Source organism: Danio rerio, chromosome 7, assembly GCF_052040795.2.
Source record: "Danio rerio strain M-AB ecotype USA chromosome 7, GRCz13ab, whole genome shotgun sequence".
Classification (NCBI taxonomy): Eukaryota; Metazoa; Chordata; class Actinopteri; order Cypriniformes; family Danionidae; genus Danio; species Danio rerio.
Window position 1 is genome coordinate 38,099,571 of NC_141027.1, and position 23,968 is coordinate 38,123,538.

Consider the following 23,968-nt stretch of genomic DNA (forward strand, 5'->3'; position numbering starts at 1 on the left):
CTTCTTATTTTTATATGGAAAACAGGAAAGATGTTCCTTACGTAATGCTCCCAATTCTGACTGTATGAGAGAACAATTGTAAGCAATTGCAAAAACACACTAGGACTGAAACTGATTAGATGTACCCTCACATAAACAAAAGATTTACTTTTAAAATAATTAAAAAACATACATACACATATAAATGATATATAAACTATTTGGCCAAGCACAGATCATAAATCAAGCTTAAAAGCAAACTAAATAAGCAGTGAATTATTAATTCGCACATGAACCTGTACTGTATGTGGTTCAAAAATAGCAGGTCAGGCCTCTCTCTGGTCTGTTGAATAATCTTCTTACAGCGAGACAAACTATTTGTGTTCTTTAGGTAATACTGAGAGGGTAATTGAGAACAATTGATCTTTAGTACTAACCATTAGTGGCTGTTCGCCTGTGCGCTGCTTTCAGCTCATAGAAGAAATTATCGTTTTAGGAGCTAGAACGGCTGACAATAAACATGCATTCCCAAATGACACCAGCTACACAGACACATGCACAGACAAAAAGATAATAATTTGGTTTCCTCAGTCTGAAAATGCAGGAAGACAAATAAAGCACTGAGAGATCCAAATTTATAAACGACTGTGATTAATAATTTGATTGCGCAGTTAAAAAATTACGTCTTTGCTACAAGAGCCTTGCCTAGAAACATGCAGTCTTACATTACTAGACATATTATTATGTCTCCTTGAATCATCCTGACCTCTGAGCTAAATATAAAGACAGTTACAACCATGAAGCATTTTATTTACACAACACGAAGGTCAAGCCAGGTCACTGACACATATTTTTATACAAACAACTTCTTCAAACAGACACAAGCACAATAAAAATCACTTGTGTCTTTTATTTGACTTTCAACACACATTTGGCAAATTTTACCCTTTGCTTGAAAACTTCTGCAAGCTCTTGCCTGCCTTCAAAACTCCAGATTTAACATTAAATAGAAATACTGATCTAAGTGATATAAGCTCTAGGCATGGTCAGGCACAAAATTCTGACAGTATAATAACCTTAGATAAACATATCACGGTTTCACCGTATTGTGATTACTGTTTTAAAATATGTTCTTTTTAAATCTCTGCATATAAAACAAGCTTTTCTCCTATTAAAAACAATACATTTTATTTTTTTATTTTGAAGCAGTAAACATGTTAGGCCAGGGCTGTGCAATTTGGGAAAATATCTAATTACAATTTTTTTTTAACATATTGCAATTTAATTTTATAGTCAATTTAAGTGCTGTTTGTTTTATTTCCTTGTGCTGGCAACAATTACAAATGACTTGTTTTTGTTCTGTGTCTGACTTTAAAACTAAAATGTTTCTATATTACTGATGTGCTTTTATATTAATTTGGCTATTAATGCTTCTGAAGTGGCAGGCGACATCATACCACTCATCTGCACTTTTCTGTTTGTTTGTTTTTATTTTATTGTGAGCATTCCGCGTAGTTCAGTCACACAATTCTGAATGGGCAGTACGAAAATGTGCTTACTCAATTGACTTGCTAAGCCTGGTTTATATTTCTGCGTCAAGTGATCGACGTGACCCATGGCGCAAGCCTTGCGCGTAGTCGTGTATTTGTACTTCTGCACGCTGTTTCTGTTGCTCTGCAATACCACTTGTGAAATACTAGCTGGTAGTGGTTGTGTCTGTGTCGAGTTTCTTCTCTGGTGTTTTGTTTTTTCTGAACGCTTCCTTAAAATGTACAAATGGCTCAAATTTACTCATTTTGAGGCGGGAACCGGCGAACCAGCAACAACTTTAATTATAAGGAAACACAAAACAACAATCTCCACCCAGAGGTCCTTCACGGAATTCCCCACTTGTATCCATTTGCTGCATCGGGCTCGCACTGCTCTCACCTCTGCCCACACTCGTCACCGCTACCAAGCCAACCAATCACAGAGCTTGCGCTATAGGCGCTCATACATTTTTTGAGAGGTGCGCGTCAACGTCACCGATGGCCATTTAAAGGGCTATGTGTTTTTGTTTCCTGTATTGTGGCCTAAATAAACTAGTAATAAAATAAAATAGTAGTCAAAAAAATAAAAAATTACATTTACCATGGGAATGGTATAACAGAACATTTTAGAGGTTAACCTTAACCTTATTGTCTCATGCCTAATAAGCTCACTTACATTCAACTAAAGCAGTACCTCATGTGGTGCTTTGTTTATTGAAGTTTTATTTAAAGGATAAGTTCAGCCCCTAAAAAATAAATAAAGTTAAATAATTCAGTTGTTAATTACTCGCCCTCATATCATTTTATTCTCCAGAGATATTTAGTCATCCTCGCAATACAAAACCTTCCATGTGGCCTCAGCGGTTTAACTGTGATCGGACAAAGCTCCAAAAACACTTATGTGCAGCGAAAAAAAAAACATAAGAACTTCGTTTGCCACTATGTTCTCTTCATTATCAGGTCATCAGGGTGTGCGTTTACTATGGGCAACATATTGCTATTCGTCAGAAGTGCAATATGAAAGCGGTGCATTGCCTGTATTAAACGCATACCCTGATTTGAGGCTGAATATTTGGGTGATAAAGGCAAGGCAAGACAAGTTTATTTGCACATTTCATACACAATGGTAAATTATTTTTATACACAATGGTAAAGTGTTTTACATAAACAAGAATAAAGAAAATAACAAGAAAATAAAAATGATTAAACAAATTTAAAATGATTAAAACAGATAAAAACAGGTTAAAATGTGTTTAAACAGGTTATGAAATAATAAAAAAGAAAAGAAAGACATAATAGTGTGATCTTGTGAATAGTGTAGAGTTGTTTTTACAGTTTTGGAGCTTTGTAGGATTACTGAAGCCACATGGAATGTTTTGACTGTTGTCTAGGGACCATTTCTGTATATGGAGGAGGTAAGAGCCTCTCAGATTCAACCTAAAATAGCTCAATTTGTGTTCTGATGGTGAACAAATGTCTCAGGAGATGTCACAACTTGAGAATGTATCTAATAATAGAACTTTGTATTTTTATGTGAACTAATCTTTTAAGAATAAATAAGCTCAACATATATTAGACTTCTTAAAAAAATTACATTTACATAGGCTTAAACAAAACTATCAATACTAGGCTACTTTACTTATGACATCAATATCAAACTACACATAAATGCAACCCATAGTGTAATTAAACATCGTCCGATATGCGACTAACAACAAAAACAAAACAAGACCCAGAGAAAGCATGTTGATCTCTGATCATAGTTTAGTGCATGTTCTGCAAAAAGTAATCACTAATTTTGCAAAACGAATCCTTTGTTTTTGATGGCAACATTTGAATGTGTGTAAAATTTAGTCAAAGCATGAGTAGTCAAAAGTCATTTTTAACTGTAATATCTAAATCTCTGATTGGCTACTTACTGCATTCATAAGCACAACACATTTTTATGTATGTTCACCCTTGACAATAGTTTAGTTAAACTACAGAGGAATTTCTTTCCCCTATTATCTTGAATTTGACTGAATTGTGACTGGTAAATGTAAGCGTCTCTAATATTCATACAGCTTAAAGACATAAGGTGATTGGACAACAGTCAAATGTGACTGTTCTGAGCAATGCCTATTATAAACATTGCATATAATGCAAATTTACAGTTAAATTGTTAAACATATCATTTTAGATATAGACATAAACTGAGGAAAGGATGTCTTGTATTTTAGATAGGTTCCAGTTACAACTTAATAATGGTGTCCCCCAAGACTCTATAATTAGACCTCTGCTCTTTCCTCTGCATGTCCATGACATTAATGTAAAGGTGAACTACTGCAAGAACAAATTTGATCTGTGACCTTTAAAAGGTCAACTGTAAAACCTGAAAACATGCAAGTGTTTGTATTTATTCGTTGATTACAGGTACCACTTGATTGAAAGAATTAAGCAGGAATAAAGATCACATAATCATCAACAGAAACTAAGCATGGAGGAGTAAAACCAACCTCAGCATTGGGCCACAAGTCCTTGATGACTCTCTGGATCCTGGCCACCACCTCATGCCTCATTTGCTCCTCCTCTGGACGAGGAGATATGTACTCATAAAAGTCCTTTATCTCTTCATGCAGCCTGGAGAGAGTGAGAGAGAAATTAATAATTGTTACATAATCTGCTTCCCCAAAGAGAGATTGGATGATTAGCAATAAAACTCTTTAATGTTTAACACAAATACTTGGGTGTTTTGGCGGCACAATACCACATATTTGAAGTTGTTTATGATAAGCCTGTTTTCTTGACTGAGAGCATTATTCCATAACAATAAATAGCCCGATAACATGGCACATGCGAAAGTGTGCACAATCAAAATAGCCATTCCTGAAACATAAAGTACTTTACATATGAATGTTACAATTTCTATTACAAGTTATTCATTTAGTGCATGCTTGGTCAATGAATCAATGAATTCTTCAATATATATAATCAATAAACAAATCAAAATGACATAAAACTTTTTTTTTTGCTTACAGGTAGGCAATTAAAAATACTATTTACCACAAGTCAGAATACTATGGCCCAATCCTAATTCTATACTGCTACCACTTCGCCTTCCCCTAGAACCTTGAAAATGAGTGTGAAGGTGTAGGGACAGAAGTATTCCCCTAAGGACACCACTTCACTACACACCTCATGTCTACACAAGTGCACACGTTGCCAGCACACAGTGAGCATTTTCAATTCATTCATACAGAACCTGAGCGCACCACTGCTCTTTATTAATGTCATCAAAAGGCAGTGTGGTGCGTCTTACGTTTTTATAACTGAAAAGTGCATTTGGTGCGATCGGCCCAGCTTGTTAAGTTGTTTTGCATAGTATTTAGACAAATGCTGTTCATTTTCAGCTCAAAAGCATACAAGCCTCCGGGTCTCCTCAGGCGTCGCTGTAACAGCTGCTGAATCATGTTGCAAGAAACATAAAAATGAACTGTATTTACAGAGCGCTCATATTCATGCATGTAACCACAACAAACAACATTAACATTGTACCAGATGTGCCACCAGAATTTTCCGACATGCTGTGCTATTCTGTCAAGTAATTGAAACATCGGTTTTTAGAATTTAAACTATTGTGTAATAGGTTGTGGTGATTAGCAAGTGACAATAAAAAGAAATTCTAAACAACATTTTGAAGATCATGACTATAACACATTCCCTCTTTATGTATGTACTAAATAATTAATAGATATGTAGAACATTTTATTTATTTATTTTTTTTACATATTTTGTGGGTCTCATTGCCTGCTTTTGCAGCTAATGTATTCAGGGAAAAATTTTGACCACCCAAAAAATCTTTGTTTAAGGGGCTATTTTGCCCTTCCTCTTACCCCTACACCCCAAGCACTACAGAATTGCGACACGCCTACCCCTTCTTGTGAATGCATGAACCAAGGAGTAGAGATAAGCGGTAGGGTTAAGGGGTGGATTTGGGATTAGTTCTAATTCAGGATACCAGACAAATAAATAAACAAATTCACACCCTAGTCACAGGTAACAAAAGAGAAAGCTTGTGAGGCTTTTGAGACTGGAAGAGTGTAGCTTGGTGCTGCCTCATTAACATTTCTCATCATCTGAACCTAGAAAGCAGCACACCATTCAATTAACCCAATATGACCCAGCATTTCAAGCTCATTTCAGCCTGTGTGCTACATTATATGTAATGCTGCATGAGAGACCTCAGCAAAAATAATATATATGCAAGCTGCTTAAAGCAGCAGTAGTAAATCACTAAAAGCCGTCTACTCAACATACTGAACTTGCATGCCACCAAGACACCTGCTAACACCTCTACCTGCTATCTCTTAATAAATCTATTCTAGTGCTTGCCTGCTGTCAATCGCATGAACAGCGCCAAACCTGAAGATGTCTAACAAATACACCTCAATCCTCACTCACACACACATATAGCTGCTGCAAGTGGTTTTATCATTCTGTACAAGTCGTGCTGAGTTTGCTCAGGCATGACTCAAGTAATATCCAACAACTCTCCTGTAGCTCAAACTTGGCACTAGCAATGACAAAGTTGAAAGCAAATGCATACACGTAAATGAGAGCAATAGGAACATATAGGAGACATTTTCACACCTGGCTTCTGAACCTGGCCCATTTAGGTCATCAGGACAGTTAGTATTTGTTAAACAAAAGTTTTTCTTTGTTTAAGCTGCGAAATCCATCCTCAAAAATAGAATTCAATTAATTTAAACATTGTAGTGTTTTTATACTAATTCTGGTCAAATATTTATGTGGTTATTTTAATATTAATTTAATTAGCAAATATAATTTCTGGGAGTAAGAATGATAGTTCATCTTATTCATGTTTTGTTATAATTATTGAATCACTATTGGTTCTTATTTCTCTTGCTTGATTTTGTACTAAAGCGAGTTTTTTAAATATTTGATTGTTTTCATCTTATGTAAAAAAAATTCAATGATTAATTTAATACATTTGTATGCCTTTTCTCCAAACTTTTCCATGGACCCCCAAAACTCTATTGTTGCCTCATTGGGTCCCCAGACTCCATGTTTGAAAACCCCAAGCTTAAAGATGCAAACAAAAAAATAAACAAAATAAAATATTTCTACTACAAAACAGCAATCCAACATTGCCTAAACTGGTACACGTTGAAGTCATAGTTTTGTCTTAAAGAAAGGAACATGCAGGCTTAAAACGCTCTTGGAAACGTAAATGGTAGAAACAGAAATGTTCAATAGGCGACTCACTATTCACTTGCATTTGAAACTCGCTTATTGCCATGCACTTGTTCATTTGTGGCTGTGCTTTAGTCTTAAGTCAACTAGCTTTTTAATTGGGTTTTCAAACACACAACTAGATTTCTGATTGAAAAGATTCAACATTGGAAATAGAAAACAGGGCCCAAAATCTGCCCAATTATTTTACAAATGTGTGCCCCACTTTAGCTGACACACAATCTACACAGTACATTTACCCAGTTTACAGAGTACCTGACTTGCTGTCTGACATGCATCTCTTAAGAAGAGCGTATGTCTTTCTTCCAGAGGTTTTAAACAGAATCAGAATTGAAACTGAACTAGAGTGGACGCTGCAATTACACCTACACTAAATGAATGTTCTGCTTTGGTTTTTCTATATTTGCTAACTGCTAGAGATTTCTAACATTAAAACATTGTTCTTTCACAATGTCACCCTGACAGTAAGTCAATGTTGGTGGGCTGCATTTTATTCATTTGCACAAATCCAAATAACGGTTTACATACATTTATTCATTTAGCAGTCGCTTTTTTCCAAAGCAATGTACAGGTGAGGATACATCCCCAAATCCCAGAAGCATCATTTTTGTTTGACCAAAGCAATTTCTGACATCATTTAATCTTAATAAAGGTTCATTTATTAGTTATGTGAGAAGCAAAAGGATTCCTTACGTCATCCATCATTCTGGACAGTTCAAATCACACCCTAAAGAACAACTTGCACTCTAGGAATTCTAGGCATCTCATTACTTGTGAATGTGACTAATTAAAATGCTAAGCATTATTCAAAAAGATTGAACAATATACATGTCGAATCAAACGTGAATTCAGAAATTCCTATTTTCTATCTCAAGAAAGATCTTAGTACGGTCACCCACGCTGCCCAAACAAGCAAATCCTGCAAAGCTGTGAGCATAGACATCAACAAAGACACACACAAACACACATGTCTCTTGGGGTCTGATCAGTGTCTAAACACATTTTTGTCTAAATGTACTGGTGAAACACAACTGCATGAGAAAGTTGTGCCCTGGGCAGGACGCTCCGCAGAGGCAGTCTGACAGCATTCATAAGAGCAGGTCATAACTGCAACACCAACACACCCACTGCAGATGCACACTCACCACCACACAAGTTTAGTGCTCTGGGACACGAGGTGGGACATGCAAACAAAAAAAAGCAGACACCAAAGGTTGGTCGGTACAGCTATCTTTGTGGGAACTTGCTATGCTTCGGCTATTTTTTTGTTTTTTTACATGCACCTAATATTAATTTATATCCACTAAACCCAACCTTCAGAATTCTTTTTTTTTTCTTCAGATAAGCACAATTTTGAATTTTAATAATGTATTAGCCTACAAGACAATAGCATTGAACTTTTTATGCTCCAAAAATGTAACACTTTACTCAATATTTTAGTTACTGATCCCAGCTAAATCTGAATGAAAATTGCTACACCAAATGTCTTTTATCTTTAAGAAAACATTTTGTCCTCACAATGTTGAGAAGATAAATGTTCTGGATTTTTACAATTTTCAAAACAACTTCATACATTTGTGTTAGGGATGCTTGAAATAATCGATTAATCGTTAACCGAAAGGGTGCGTTTGTAACCGATTAATGGTATCAGTTAACGAATAAAAAAATATTCTTTTATATATTTTTAGAGTTTGGCTGCATAAGGGGCCAATCGAATGCGCTTTTTGCGCTAAGAGGAGCATCTTTTGAATGGTTTACTAAAAGCCGCAAGGGTTTTGCACTTGGCTCATCCCAGAGCTGCAGTGTTTGTGTTGTCAAGAAAACTACAGTGAACTTTTAAAGAGCATGGATTCCACTACATTTATTCTTCCATGGCAGGGCGCCACATCAAAATGCATACCTCCGCAGCTACATTACAGCTTCCCATTCAAAACATTTTGTTATTGTTGTTGTTTTTAATAGCGGGTTATAACTGCACCAAAACAGATTAAAGGATAAGTGAATTACAAAAGCGCAAACTTTTCTGTAACCGTAGTAGTAAAGTGCGATATTTGTTAAACCCTTTAGGGTTACGTGCTGACTGACTGACAGGTGCATAGTGCGTGAAGCCAGCAAACATGATGTAGCTTTCAGTTATGATGAACACATTTTCCATAATTTTAATTTATTTATAGATAAAGGTCTGTGGTTCTGCACACAGTAACTTTATCTTGCTGGAGTTTTTAGCCGTTTCACTTTTCTTCAGGGAGCATTAATGCCGCTCTACAGCTGTATTGGAGACATTCAGAAATATTCCTAGCAAATCTAATAAATGTTGGAGACATACACACAGCATAAACGCACTAAATCACATTTCAGCAGCATTTATTTAAAAGTGCACCAGAAGATCCGCGCTTGACCAGTGTATTTGAGGGGTGTGCAAGAGGTTTTGTTCACAAGCAGTGAAAATCGGCGCGCTTCTTTTTTCCTTGTCAACACAAAAGGCATTTTTGGAATGAAAAATCACGTTTGCTGTGATCAGCCCCTTAATGTGCAACTGCAACACATATTGTTAACTCGCGGAACGATATTATGTAACCACACGTGTCTACATTTGCCAAAGAAGTAAAATGGAAGAAGAATATTGCTGTTGATGCCAAACCAGCGCTGATGCTAATAGCCTCCTGGATCTGCATTATAAACACAACAAATAGGCTTTAGCTTTCATTTTACAGCTTATAAAGCATGTATGCACATTAATACATATTTAAAGAACAAAACGGTATACAAAAAGTCAACATGTGCGTGCGCTGTCCTAGTCTTTTCATTACGTATCGCGCACACTTGAACCGCGAGAGTGGAAACGTTAAATCAAGACATAATTTTTACAATAATGATTTCTATTAAAAATGTAAAAAGCTTTTATGATATAATAATAACAGTGGGGCATTAAATACATGCATATTTTCCGTGGCGTGAGCAATTTGAGGAAAAAAAACATATGATGGAAAAAAAAAAAAACAGCCTATGCTGGTTTTTAAAAAAGGATCAGTCAGTGCTTTCGTTTTGTAATCTCAATTAATCATTTAATTAAACAAGAATTTAGGGCAGGACGATTCATTTTATTCATTTTCTTGGTGTATTCTGGTTTTCTATGCTGTTGGAAACACTGCAGGTGTGTGAAGATGCTCTGTTGTTATATTCTGTTATTAATATGCTAGCATGTTAAAATAAATCAGTATTTTAAAATGCAATATTTAATGTGTTAGACACTAAATAGACACGTCAATTGTTTTTTAAAAAATTATAATAATTTAATATTATTCCAACCAGTTAACCGTTTATATCCAAGTAACGAGCCGCGGTTGTCGGTTAGCAAAATTAACCGAAATAAGCATCCCTAAACAATTTACCTCACAGTTTTACATATGAGGGAATTCATTCAACTCCATAAGCTCTTGTGCATATTAAACTGTTGCAATTTTGCTCAATTTTAGAAAATATAGTTGTTTAAACAAGTCCTAAGTCAGATTTTGCTAATGTTCGGGTACACATTTTGGGGGGACTCATCAATAAGGATTTTCTCTGTTGGTATTTTGGCCCTTGAAAAGTAATGGCAGGGCCAGTAAAAGATTTTGCTTTGGACCGCATAAATAAAGCACACAACATTACACAATAAAATAAAAATAATACTAATAATAATACTACTAATAATAATACAAATATATTATCCCCACAATACTTTGATTGGAGGCGGGGAAAAAAAACCCCACATGAGTTTCACTTGTGCAGTCATGTAATAAAATGATGTGAAATATGTTGTTTTGGAACTACATTTTGTTCACACGATAATTTCTATTCACATATTTCACATGTGTTTTTACTGTGACTGACCTGTGGTTATTCTGCAAGCCATTATTGTGTTGTACCCCATAACACCACAATTTATGAAATCACACTAACTAATAAATACCAATCCTATTATGCACACATTTCTAAAATTAAGGATTAGGATTACAGTTAGGTATAGGGTGTATACATTTGTTTGCTTTGCAGCATAATATTCATTATGCCCATAAGAGTCCTTATAAAAAACATGGTTAGGCATGTGTTTTGCATTAATGTGCATTTCAGGCACATATGTTTGCATATGGGTGTGCACAAGTAAAGCTTGTGTTGTTTAATCAAGCCTAGATGAGTGTGCTTCACTTTTCGTGAAAAAAAAGATGATAAGTTTAGCCTAACAGCAGAACCGAAAGAGACCAAGAATGTAAACAAAGCCTCTGAATGTCCTCCTGCTCTCTGGTTCAGCTACAATATTATAGAGCACAGTAACAGACTGAGCAGAAGCTGACAAAGCAATACTTAATCAAAACAATTTAGAAAAAAAAAAACACTAAAAAAGCACTTAATCCAACATTTATTCATTTAAATAATTAACAATAGACAGTGTTTCACAGTTTAAAGAACACATTTGACTTCAGGGTTGTCCAGCCTGGCTATGGGACACACACAGAGGGCCTCTGAGTTTCGTTTCACAGAACTGACTGTACAGATCAGTTTCATTTCTCCAGAGCAGCCTGTTTGTCCTCCAATCAAACACAAGCAGCGTGCAGTTTACTCACAGCATCAGCCAATCAGAGAGCAGGCTCTGTCACTAGGAAACCGTTCGCCATGAGGCTTTTCACTGCCGCTGCATCAGGTTGACTGACACTACAAACACATGCCAAGCTGAAATTCTGAGATCACATACATTTACTTATGAGAGGAAGTTTTTCAAAATACCCCAATGTAATATCTCTGGTCTTTTGTGGCTCATTTTAAATGTTCCACAGACTGATTGAAAATAAACTCTAAATTTGGCATAAAATGACTAATGGTCAAGTTGAATCAATCATCGATGTATGTTTTCTTCCATACACTATTTAAACAACTATACATTCTAAAATTGCCTGAAGTCACTTGGGTGACCTAGGCAGGCCTTTTCCACTCAAAAACCCAAATATCAAAATCAAATCAACAATTAACGCACTAAATCAAGGCCCTATCCTACACTCTTTCCTATTAATCTGCTACACTCTGATGTAGGTCTCAAAGAACAAAAGATCTGCCACTGCTTTTGGTTTCATTGTGACTTAATTCACACACATTTCACCAGAACAGGAAGTTGTACCAATATGGTACTTTATACTGCAAATGTGTATTTGAGTGAGTCTCAGTGCTACAATAATAAGATGTGTCAGTGCAGTGGGATGTTGGTGATGAGTTTATATGTTATTTTGGTCACTTGCTGGCTGAAATCATGACTGCTTTAATCACTCTTTCCTTTCTGGGTGTCACCCACAACAGCTCTCTCAGGGCCTGGGATTCATGTCTAAGGAATTCCTTTGTTAATCTGAGGGAGCACTTGTGACAAAACACATATATATATGTCAGACACAATCAGATGCAATGCTATTGCTCATGATGATAAATGCCTTTCATGAAGCAGATTTAACTAAATAGGCGTTTTATGCACAGGCTGTCAGTTACACTACTGTTTAGTAAAAGTAACTGAAAAGACTAGATGTGTAAACCTACACAGATCTCACGGTCCGGTTGCGATTATCATGCCATCAATTCAGTTCAATTCGATACCTTGGTGCATTGACGATGCTTTCCATACACATTTTTATATTTTACTTCACAGCACAACAATTCTTGTATTAAAATGTATAAATATATGTATATATTATTTGTAATACAATTTTGTCTTTTAATACAAGTAGTCTAATATATTAACTGTACCTTTAAAAACTCATGTACATTCACAGAACAACCTGAGCATTTAAAGCAAATAAACACATAAATATCCTGCTCAATTTCTGAGCCTTGTCTAACGAATCCTTTCTTACTCCCCTATGATTGGTCACACGCTCAACAGTAAGGGCTGCGATGGGCTCTAACGCTCTGTCGCTGTTCATCAACGAGTGACACTGATAAACAGCAGGGCCAATCACAGCTGATCCATAATAGACATAGTGGAGAAATCTCGCTCTGCAGACACACGCTTGTGTCTGGATCCACAAGTATTGCTGTAACAGCTAAGAGGAAAGGAAACTAACTCACACCAGCAGGTAAGCTGGGCCACAGTGTGAGAGAGAAATGGCGTTTACTTTCTCCATAACAGTAAAACAGGGGCTTCTGCTGCAAGTGTCAGTGAAAGACTGTCCAGCAAATACACACGCAGTGAAATTGTGCACAAATTCTATGTTTTTAAGTACTTGGAGCATTGTAAATGCTCACGCTCACCTCCCTCACCAAAGTAAACTACAGCAATATAGCACATATGAGATAAATGACGTCAGTACATAATAAACGATTATGCCTATTACTGAACTGATACCAAATTGTCCACGTCTGCATCGGAGTGCAAGGAGGAAACAATTAATTTTCACACCCCTAGAAAGAACACAATAAAAAGATCACACTGAATTGGCAGATTTTTTTATATAGCTACAAACATTTTCAAATAAATGCTGTTCTGCCAATTTCTACATTTAAAGAAAATGAAAATTATCTACATTCAACATGTTTACATAATCTGATTTGAATACGATTAAGACAATACTCTGATTAATGTTTTACCAAGTAAACAGCAATTTTTAATTAATTTTATCCATCTAAAGTCATAATCAAACTAAACAGAAATGGAATCCCTATGGAGTTTGCTGATTTTAGTCGCATAATAGAAGTGCAGAACAGCCATGTAAACACTGAATATAATGATTTTCTTTGTTTTGCGACAAAGTAAATATGATATTAATGATTTATTTTGTTTTGTGACCGGATAGCCTATACAGACATGGATGTTTGAATTTAAGAATTCCCTTCTTTTTAACACAACAATAATGAAACGTAATAAAAACACCCCAACATAGACTGTGTACACAGTGAAAACAAACAACTGCAGCGTTTTAAACCACAGAGACATTTTGAACTCTTAGTTTGGTAAATACATGGCGCACTTGCAAACTAATCTCAGTTAGTTATTAAAACTTATTTTAAGCCATGGGGATATTTTTAAGCAACAAGTTTTTTTTTTTTTTTGCATTTATAGGCAGTTACATCATCAAAATCTTAAAACTCAATATAATACAGAAATTGTGAATTATTAAACTAAGTCTATGACAAAAAGGAAACTTTCAAAAGAGAAAACGTGTTCTCTGTCAATCTGGTGCATCTTATCAACAGCAGCTAGAAACAGGAGCAAACATTAGCATTTATAAGATTTGCAATCTTCTCCTAACCAGATTGTTCTTATAGCTCTCTTATAGCTCGTCAGATCAATGTTGTACATTAGTATTATACTGCATAAACGCCTATCAAAATCAGTTACCTTTCACATTTCTATTTTGAGGTCATGTCAACTTGACCAATTTTGACTTTAGAGCCAAACAAACAGCCATGACTTCTGTGTGAAGTGTACAGATGGGTTCTCTGATGGTACAAGTTCCAAAACATTTTCTTATTTTGACTGAAGGTCAATGCTGAGCTCTCATCTAGTTGTATTCAACACATGTAATCCGCAAGATTCACGTCAAGATATTATACAATTTCAGAGAGCACCCACCCAACTCTGACTCAGATTTGACCAAACCCTTCCTAGTACATTCAATGGGACAAAGCATAAACAAGTGCCCATTTCATGTTGCTAGGCACAGCATGACCTGCTGTCAGTTGAGCAAGTGAAGTCATTGTGTTGCTTTGCAGCTTCAGTGTTTAGCAGACCATGACAAACTACATTCAAACTTAACCCCATCACACATGCTAAGCACAATTGGTCATTGGATATGTGCTAACAGCTCAGCTCCTCTCATATTGATCCAATCACCTACAAACGTAGCGTGTTAAGGTTAAATTGGTATATCTTTAGCCACAAAAATTTATTCACACTGTTGTTTTGAAGCTGTATGATTTATTTTTTTATCTTTTGTGGCACTAGGTTTTGGGGAAAATTTTTACGAATGTGATCAATAACTCAAACACTTTGAGTCCTTCTTGTTTTTCATATTTCATATCCCAACTACCCGACTTAGCCCCTTTCACACTTATACCAGAAAATATACATAAAATTTACAGATCGACTTTAATGCTGTTTACGCAGTCAAGAATGTTCCACAGTTCAGAAAAGTACCATTCATTAAAAAATATTGGTAGACTCTGATATCATCAACCAGAAATAACCTCTAAACTGTGCTTGTATTCGTAAACATAAAGAGCTCAGTCAGGATTTTGCATTTGTGCAGCTGCTTTTGTACCAAAATACTTGATTATACAAGGAAAATGTTGTCTCTAAGCTGTAAAAAAGTTGACTCAACTTAAAATTAAAGCAAAAAATTTCAGGACATTTTTGATTTCACTCAACTTAAATAGAATCAAGTGCAGTAACTGGGTAGAAAGGTGAGTTGAGTCAACTCAAAAATGTCCTGATGTTGGTTGCCTTTAATTATTTTACAATGTAGCATCCAAAGGCAGAGGCACTACCTGCAGCTAATAACAACAACAACGTTTACACATTTGACCTAACAGAGATTTATGCAAAGTACATGGGTAATTCTGTAGGTATATGGATAAACCCTCTTTGAAACAAAAACAATGGCAGCAAATAAACATGTCTGACCAAAAAATTTAAAGAATTCAAAAATCACCTGCATCAGAATGTTCTGATTGGCCTGAAGTATCCGTCTCACGTCTGCTCGTTTTGAATCTGTACATGCTTTTACCAGCAATGTTCATTCTGCGCTATAACTTTACATTCTAGAAAATTGACAAAATTAATTTACTGGTCTTTCTCCTGTTTACAAATTCTCTTTTGTGGGTAATTTTCTGAAACAGTCTGTGAGGGGGCTAATTGCATCTGAAAAAGAGAAAAGAGTTTTGTTTTCATGTAGCCATGTGTTCTTGAAGTGAAAAGATTAACAAACAAGTTTGTGGCTTCAATTAATTCAATTCAATATCTGATAACTGTTGCTCATATTTTTGTCCCTCAAAATATTCAACAGAATATTGAATATTTAATTTCAATAGAAAAAAAAATCATTCAGATTTTGTACAATGTGAGGATATAATAAAAAAAATAAATTATAGACTTATTTTTCGGGTAAACTGGTATAAAGAGGTGTATTGGTTCTCAAAAATATGCACATTTTGCATTTCTGACACACCCATTTCAGTACTAATGAGATGATGACCTAAATTAAGTGTGTTATCAAGTGCTCATGCAAAATCGGAACCACTCATCTGATGTGATAAAAACAGATAGATTTAGCAATAGCCAAGCATTTCTTTTTCCCAAATGTCAATGCTGGTTCAAACTTTCTGCAACCGGTCTAAAAACAAGAATAAATAGGAGCAACATATTCTGACATCAACTCGTTCACCCCGAGCACCCTGGGAAAGTGCCCTTGTGATGAGGATGAGCTCTTGCTGAGTGGGCTAATGTGCGAGAGGCTGCTTGGGACAGTCATTCCTCCAGTACATGGCTCAGAGCTCACTCTCACGTCCTAATGGTAGTGACAGGATCAGTAAAACACAGTAAATTCAAGCTCTCGGGGAAGCCCCTGTGTGCTGGTACAACAGACTGCTTTTCTTTTACATTGAGTTCACTTCAACCAACTTGAAATTCCTCTTTTATGTACTATGGTGACAGGTTAACCTTATGACAGTGATTAAGGTGTATAAGCTGAACAGAAAACTATAATGAGAAAAACAGCAACCAGATGGAACCTAGATTTCTTTAAATAATAACCTGAAAGGGCATTAATGAAGCAGACAAAAATAGACCCTTACAGACCTCCTAGGTTGTTTATGAAAGCCTTTAGACCAGGGCTGCCCAAACTCGGTCCTGGAGGGCCGGTGTCCTGCATATTATAGTTCCAAACCCAATTAAACACACCTGAACCACCTAATCAAGCTCTTTCTAAGTATACTGGAAAGCTCCAGGCAGGTGTATTGAAGGAAGTTGGAACTAATTAATGCAGGACACTGGCACTCCAGGACCAAGGCTGCATCCGAAACCGCATACTTTCATACTATACAGTACGCTAAAATTAGTATGCGAGCCGAGTAGTATGTCCGAATTTATAGAATTCGAAAAACAGTATGCGAGAAGTACCCGAATGACTTACTACTTCTGGCGAGATTCCGGAGTGCGCATCCCATTCACACTGCGCTATCCCATGATGCCCCGAGAGCGAATTCATGAATGGGAGTAAAGCGATATAAATGACGCAGGTACGTCACGTGACTGTCAAAATAGCGGATGTAGTACATCCGAATTTTTATTCATACTTTTCACATTCATACTGTATAGAACGTACTTTTTTTAACGGCCGAGTAGTACGTTTAAATTCAAATGCAGTACCTACTGAGTAGTAGGCGGTTTCGGACGCAGCCCATGTTTGGACACCTCTGGTCTAGAGCATAGATCTCAAACTGGATTCTCTAGACCAATGGTCTCAAACTCAATTCCTGGAGGGTCACAGCTCTCTCCACAATTTAGCTCCAACTAGCTCTAACTAATACCTGCCTAATAGTTCCAGTAGTCTTGAACACCTTGATTAGTGGGATCAGGTTCGTTCTTTTAAGGTTAGAGTAAAACTGTGCAGGGCTGCGGCCTCTCCAGGAATCCAGCTCGAGATCTATGCTCTAGACCAGGGTGTCCAAACTCGGTCATGCAGGGCCGGTGTCCTGCATAGTTTAGCTCTAACTTCCTTCAACACACCTGCCTGGAGCTTTCCAGGATACTTAGAAAGAGCTTGATTAGCTGGTTCAGGTGTGTTTGGGGTTAGAACTAAAATATGCAGGACACCGGCCCTCCAGGACCGAGTTTGGGCAGCCCTGCTCTAGACTGACTTTTATGCAAATAAACAGGTCATGCGAAAAAAATTTGCATTCATTTGCAATATAGCCTCTTACAGCCAGCAAAGATTTATTAATAATTAAAAGTATCAGGTATGTTATTGTACTTTAATAACTTTCATTTTAAAAATATTTTAGTTTTGCACCACTTATTGTTATAGCAAAGAAAGCTGACAGTCCAAAAGCAGATTAATAAAATCATGCAATGCAGTATTTTCTGAATAACCAGTGGATTTAATAGTGTTGTTTAGAATAAAAAAGGAGGAACAAATACAGTTAAAAAAAAGAGGAACAAATCAATTCAAAGACTTTTAAAAAAAGTCTTAAATAATTAAAAAAAACAAACGATTACATTTCTCCATCATCCTAATATTTGAAAGTGTTTAGTCACAGCCTACCTGCAACATGTGAGACCGTACTTCTAAGGATATAGCAAAAACAAAATTTGCCTCGAGTATATTGGCGCACTGAATCATGTTCAATGCTCAGACTTACACACAAATGTGAGATTGAGCAGTATGGTGTCGCTAATAATTCTGGAGATTGGCCTTTTGTTTTGAGTAAACAACAATTTCCATAAATTATTACAAACATATAAATATATTATCTTAAAGCTGCAATTCTACAAAATCCCAAAACAACCAAAAATTATTAAAAAAATTTGTTAATTAATGTTTGAATCCAAATGAGCAGCGTTGTCTGTGTGTAAGTAAATATCCTTGCTTGCATCGATTAAGTGCTGTTCAAGAGACTGAATTCATCCGACTCTGAAAAAAGATCCAGAAGACCCACAATAAAAAATTCAGGAGCAGCTCAACCGAGCGTGGAGAGAGGATTTCCCCTCTCATCTCACTGCAGCATGGCTGTCAGGCAGATGAAAGGAGCTCCGCTTACTCTGATTGGCTGGAAGCACTGTGACATCACAGGAATGGGGATCGTGTTTAATGCTGGGAGGGAGAAGCATTTGTTTTGGGTAGAACAGGGACTTGCTTAGCACATGAAAAATATAAACACGGAAAAACCTCTCCATTTACACACACACTCACACTCCAAAAACACCTCTAAACAGATTGCTGAGAAGGATTAGTGTGAAATTAGTCAACTAGCATAAGAAAATAATATCTCTATGGTGTAGAATGGAAATATTTAGTAGGCAGGAAGCACACTTCACTAAAACACACAACAAATGGTCCCTCTACAGAACGAGATTAAAATCTTTAAGGCATCTCAGACATGCTCCCTGAATACAAAGCAGTAGTGTGAGGCGATCTGCGCATTAATCCATACATTTGCCACACATCTACGAGACTGAGCTGACAGGAGTTCATTCATTCAAGAAGCAGAAAAACAGTGAGGAGGGATCAGGTGGGGAGGTCTGTAAGGTGAAGACTAGTGTATTAGAGTAATCACAAAGGAATGCTCTTATGCAAACACTCTGCTAACATTACTATAAATGAGGATAAGGCTTGCAGGCTGTACTTTGCTCTGGGCTCCACATGCTGCTGCACATATCACACAGAAGGGAAATCTGCATTTGCAAAACCAACCAAACCACTACTGCCACCACCACACCCATTACACCTAAATCGAACATCTCACCACTACACGATCCAAAATACGCCACTTCTACAAGCTTTATGCAAAATAGTACTTAATTCGATTTGACAACTGTCCTCATTGACATGCTGGATGTTGTACTTATGGAAATGTATTGACCTTGTTGAAGTATAGTCTTTACACCTTTGTTCAAGAAAATTGTGGTTTGACATTGCTGATTTCATTTTCATTCAACAAACTTGTCCGCTCTAAAACTATGAACATTTTTACACATATAAGAGGGTTTGTGTACAGTTTCATCGCGGTGCACACAATGCCTGATTCAGAAAAGAATCAAAGGACATAGAACTACAACACTAAATCACTAAAGACAAGTGTGCTAATGAGAACTTGTGTTTGAGAAGATTTAAAGATACCCTAATTTGGAGAGAACCGTTGCTCACCATGCTTGCACAACCTCTGGAGAACATTAAAAAAGGTTCTGGGCTCCTTTTTTCTGTAGTCAACATCTCAAATGTTTCAAAGATTTTTAGACAAGAGTAAGTGTTGTTTAACAGTTTTTGGACAACTTTGATAAAAGGTGATCCAAATTTAAATGTTGACTACTGTAGTGTATATTTGTGCATGCTAGCAAATGGAGTTTGGGCATCTTGGGCTTTGAAGAATGAGTCAAAAAGATAATTTGGTTTTTATCACATTCTTCCATTTAACCTTTGGAGCACAAATCAGGATATGTTTAAATTAGTTTTTACACAGTTTTGTCTATAATTTTGAAAACCATCAAAATATACAAAACTAATCCCATCACACTAGCTTGCCTTATGAACTAAAACAAAGATCATTGGTTCTGTGTGGGCAATGATCATTTGTTCAATTACAATACATCTTAATAATACTTCAGTTCAACTACTACATTCTTATGTGACTTATTAATAATATGTTTATTTCAGCTTGAAAGCTGGTTGAGTGGACATTTAATGTATAACAAAAATAAAGGCAGAATATTGAGCATATCGGTGAGCATATCGGTTCTATCGGTGGTCTAGATTGATTCATACCAAAAACACTTGCAGTCATCATTGTGATGATGGGAGTAGAAAAAATCCCTAGTTTATAAAAATGAAATAAACAAATGTAAGTCATCATGACTTACAATTGTTGAGTAACCCGAGCGTAAAGTGCAAGGTGTAGATTACTGACTGGCTGAGTGAATGGGAGACAGATAATGATTAATAGAGGCGATAACTATAGTACCGTGACTCTATGAAAAGAATTACAGTAATTCATACAGTTTTGGAGGTTTCTAAATGGGATTAGTCTCACAGTATAAAGTCATGCAAAAGAAAAATATCCTTTAAGATATGCAACAATACATAAATGCAGTAAAGTAATCTTTGATCTTCTAGATTATAGATGTTGCAACCTTGATTTGTTCTACTCTTCCACAAATCACATTATTTCATTTAGTATTTTACATTGGTAATAGCAATTTCCATAACACTAACTGTTACTACTGTAAAATAGTATAACCTACTAGTAACAGCTATAACTATGGCATTGTGACAGAAACCACACATTTATGTAGACTCGTGGTTAGATGTGCCAATTTTTGAATAATACAAAATATTGTGATAATGATCATGAAAATGCAGTCAACATTTTTTTTTTAAACTTAGAAAATGTATTTTAAAAATATTCAGATTGTTAGATTTGCAGCGGGGTTAATCACAAACCTAATGCTTAAACACTTATTAAAGTAGTTTACTCTAAAATTGTATATACAAAAATTAGGGATGCTTCAATTGATTGGCCAGATTGATATCGGCCGATAATCAAGTTTTATGACTTGATCGGTACTCGCTAATCTGGCCGATCACATAAACAGATCGAAAGTGTTCTTTTACAGATTTACAAGCAGAGGAAGATCCATTTAATTTTAAGATCAAACTTTAAGATCAAACTTCTTATGCATCAAGTATGCACTCTAAACTTTATCTCTATTGAGAGATATTGAATTCTTCTTTTATAATTTGAAATGTTCCCAAATTCTACTGTTAGTCATTTTCTTTATAAATTTTTCATCTGTCTTAGCTATTATTTTCTGTAAAGCTGCTTCTGACCATGACATGTCCACAATAAATAGTTACGAGATGTGTTAAGGGAATTTATGAAACATCCTTTGTTTTTTTCTTTTAGGAAAGGATAGATCTCTGCTATCAGGGAAACTTTGCTTTATGCAATGTTAAAGTTACATAAAGCTTGAAAATCAGAATCAGTACTCAGTATCAGCCAATCACAATGACGAGGAATCCGTACTCGGTATCTGCTCCAAAAATCCTAACCGGAGCATCCCTAACAAGAATCTAATAATACACACAAAAATGTTGAATTGGTTTTAGGCCATTAGCTTATGTCAAGAATGTCTTTTGTGATACAAATACAATATGATATGTCTAATCATGGGCGACTGTAAAGTGGTAATTAAAGACAAAGTTTTATCAATTGCTGACCTTATTGATATTCTAGACCTGTATGACTCTCTTCTGCAGAACATAAAATAAGATGTCTCACTGTTTAGTTTAGCTTTTGGTCCATACAGTGGAGGTCAAACTTCTTCAGAATATCTATTTTAGTGTACCACATAATACAGCTTTGAAACAACAAGGAGATGAGTGGACCATATAAATCTTCTTTTTCTGATGAGCATGCTGAATAACACTAAGCTGACCAAGTTTGAGAGAGTTTGAGATGTTAGGGGCCAGCAGAGAGACTCGGGAGAGCAGCTGACAAGCCAGCGCAGGTCATTTAAATGGAAGGATTGCAAAGATACTCCAGACATGCCAAATATGGTGAAGAAACGTCTCGTATGTCAAACCACTGGTAAACCTGCGAGAACCTGATAGTTATTTTAGTGAATGGATGGTCGCAGATCCATCGCCATGTGTTATAGCCTTGTTCCTCAGGTCAAGACATGTTTAACACGTACCGAATAACCCTCCGCCAAGTGTCAAGTGTGTAGGCCAGCTGCTGAGTCCGAGCAAACAAACAGGCCCTGCAACGGGCTTATCATCCAAACACCCACACAAATTTAAAGTTCGCTTCTGCACTCACCCCACTATGCCATCCGAGTAGTTTCTGCTCTTCCACGGGGTGCCCGCGTAGCCGTCCTCCGCCCCGTCCGTCAGCAGCAGACTCCGGTTAAAGCCGTAGGTGCTCGCCTTGTTGTCTCTTTTCCTCTTGCTTGGTAACTCGTTTCCCACTCCTGCGACCCCGCTGCCACCCACTTGCCCCCCTCCGCCGACAACCCTGCCCGGCCTGCTGCTGTTAATGTTGTTAAACGCTTCCAGAGGGATGAAGTCCTGTTGTTCGGAGACCTCGCTGTCGGGTTTGGACCCAGACATGCCCTGTTGGTCCTTGGGTCTACCGCTGCTGCTGTCGGCCGCGTTGCTCGACGCACCGTCGCCGTTGGTCGTCAGTTTGGCGCTGGCTGTGTTGCAGTTGTTGTTAAAGTAGAGGTTTCCCAGCGTCTGTGTCGTGTCCCAGATGTGCATCCACAGGTTGTTGGCCGGTCCGCGCTGTTCTGGCTGAAACCAGGCGATTCTCGGATCCATCAAACGCTGAGCTGATGCAGGCACACTTGCCCCCGGAGCAGAGCCAGGCTCGGTTCACTTCACGTTAACCCACTAACGGGAACACGCTCGCTCGCCCTAGACAGCGACTAAAATATCCTGTGCGGGTCCATCAACGCCTCTCGGGGACGGGAGAACACCACTGTAAACGGACTGTAAAAAGACGTTCTGCTTTTAAAAACGGTCACCGTCAAACTTAAGAGCACGAGGACTGAAGAAACGTGAGTGTCGTCTGTGTCACTGCCTCTGACCCGTTTCTATCTGAGATCGTGTGTCTCAATGGCGGATAGACCCCGACGCGACTGCGCATGCTCTGCCAGGCGCGAGCGAGCGTGAAACGGGGGCGCGCGGACTGTGAGTTACGCAAGAGCGCACGTTACAGCTTCTGTGTTACGTAACAACAACAGCGGGGTTGATACATTGTGGTAATATGAAGCTCTTGTCTGTGTCATGTTTCAGATGTACCCTGTAAAAGGTGGCACTAATCCAATGAGCCGTATATCTAGTGCATGGGGTCCCACTGTTATCTCCTAATTGGATTATTTTGTAATGCACTGACAGAAATTAGATTACGGGAACAGGAGTCCGCAAATAGAATATAAACAGCAGTATTATTACAATGGGACAGGTCCATCCGACTTGTGTTTCTTTGTGCCATTTAAAGCGACAGTGCAATATAAATAGATGTCTATGATACAGGCATAGGACGATAAACGTTTTGATCGGAATTTAAACTGCTTTCGCATGACAAGACCATATATATATATCTTAAAGCAGCGCAAATGTATGTGCATGCTATGATATGATCACGTATGTCTTATTGTGCAATAATCTGGGCTCAAGCTACTCAATCAGTTGTTAAGCCTGTAATGTCACTATACAAATTAACTTTAAAGGTAATGGATCAGAAACCAATAGTGGCATCACTGTCAAAATCTTTAAAAATATCACTTAAGTTTTGATGTTTTTTATAATTAAAGTTTTCATTTTTTAAAACTATGTTTAAGTGTATGCATGGTCTTGCCCCTAAAGTAGGCAGTGAGTTGATACATAAATTCAACAGTGATTAAAGACTAGGGGGTCAGTAAGTGGGAATTGTAGAATCCGCAGATGCAGAACCACTATGGGGGAGTCATCATT

General features: G+C 37.0%; 1 protein-coding gene across 2 annotated transcripts in view; it reads right to left on the reverse strand.

Moving 5' to 3' along the window:
- tent4b (terminal nucleotidyltransferase 4B) overlaps positions 1-23,254 on the reverse strand; it is a 34,700-nt gene extending 11,446 nt beyond the window's left edge. The window contains exons 1-2 of one of the 2 annotated variants that reach the window (NM_001326696.1): positions 22,311-23,254; positions 4,004-4,127 (exon numbers count right to left, since the gene is read on the reverse strand). In NM_001326696.1, coding sequence (NP_001313625.1) covers positions 4,004-4,127; positions 22,311-22,810 — 624 coding nt within the window. In that variant the 5' untranslated portion in view covers positions 22,811-23,254. The remainder of the gene's footprint in view (positions 1-4,003; positions 4,128-22,310) is intronic. The other variant, XM_087259787.1, reaches the window with a different exon arrangement.
- Positions 23,255-23,968: the final 714 nt, after the last annotated feature.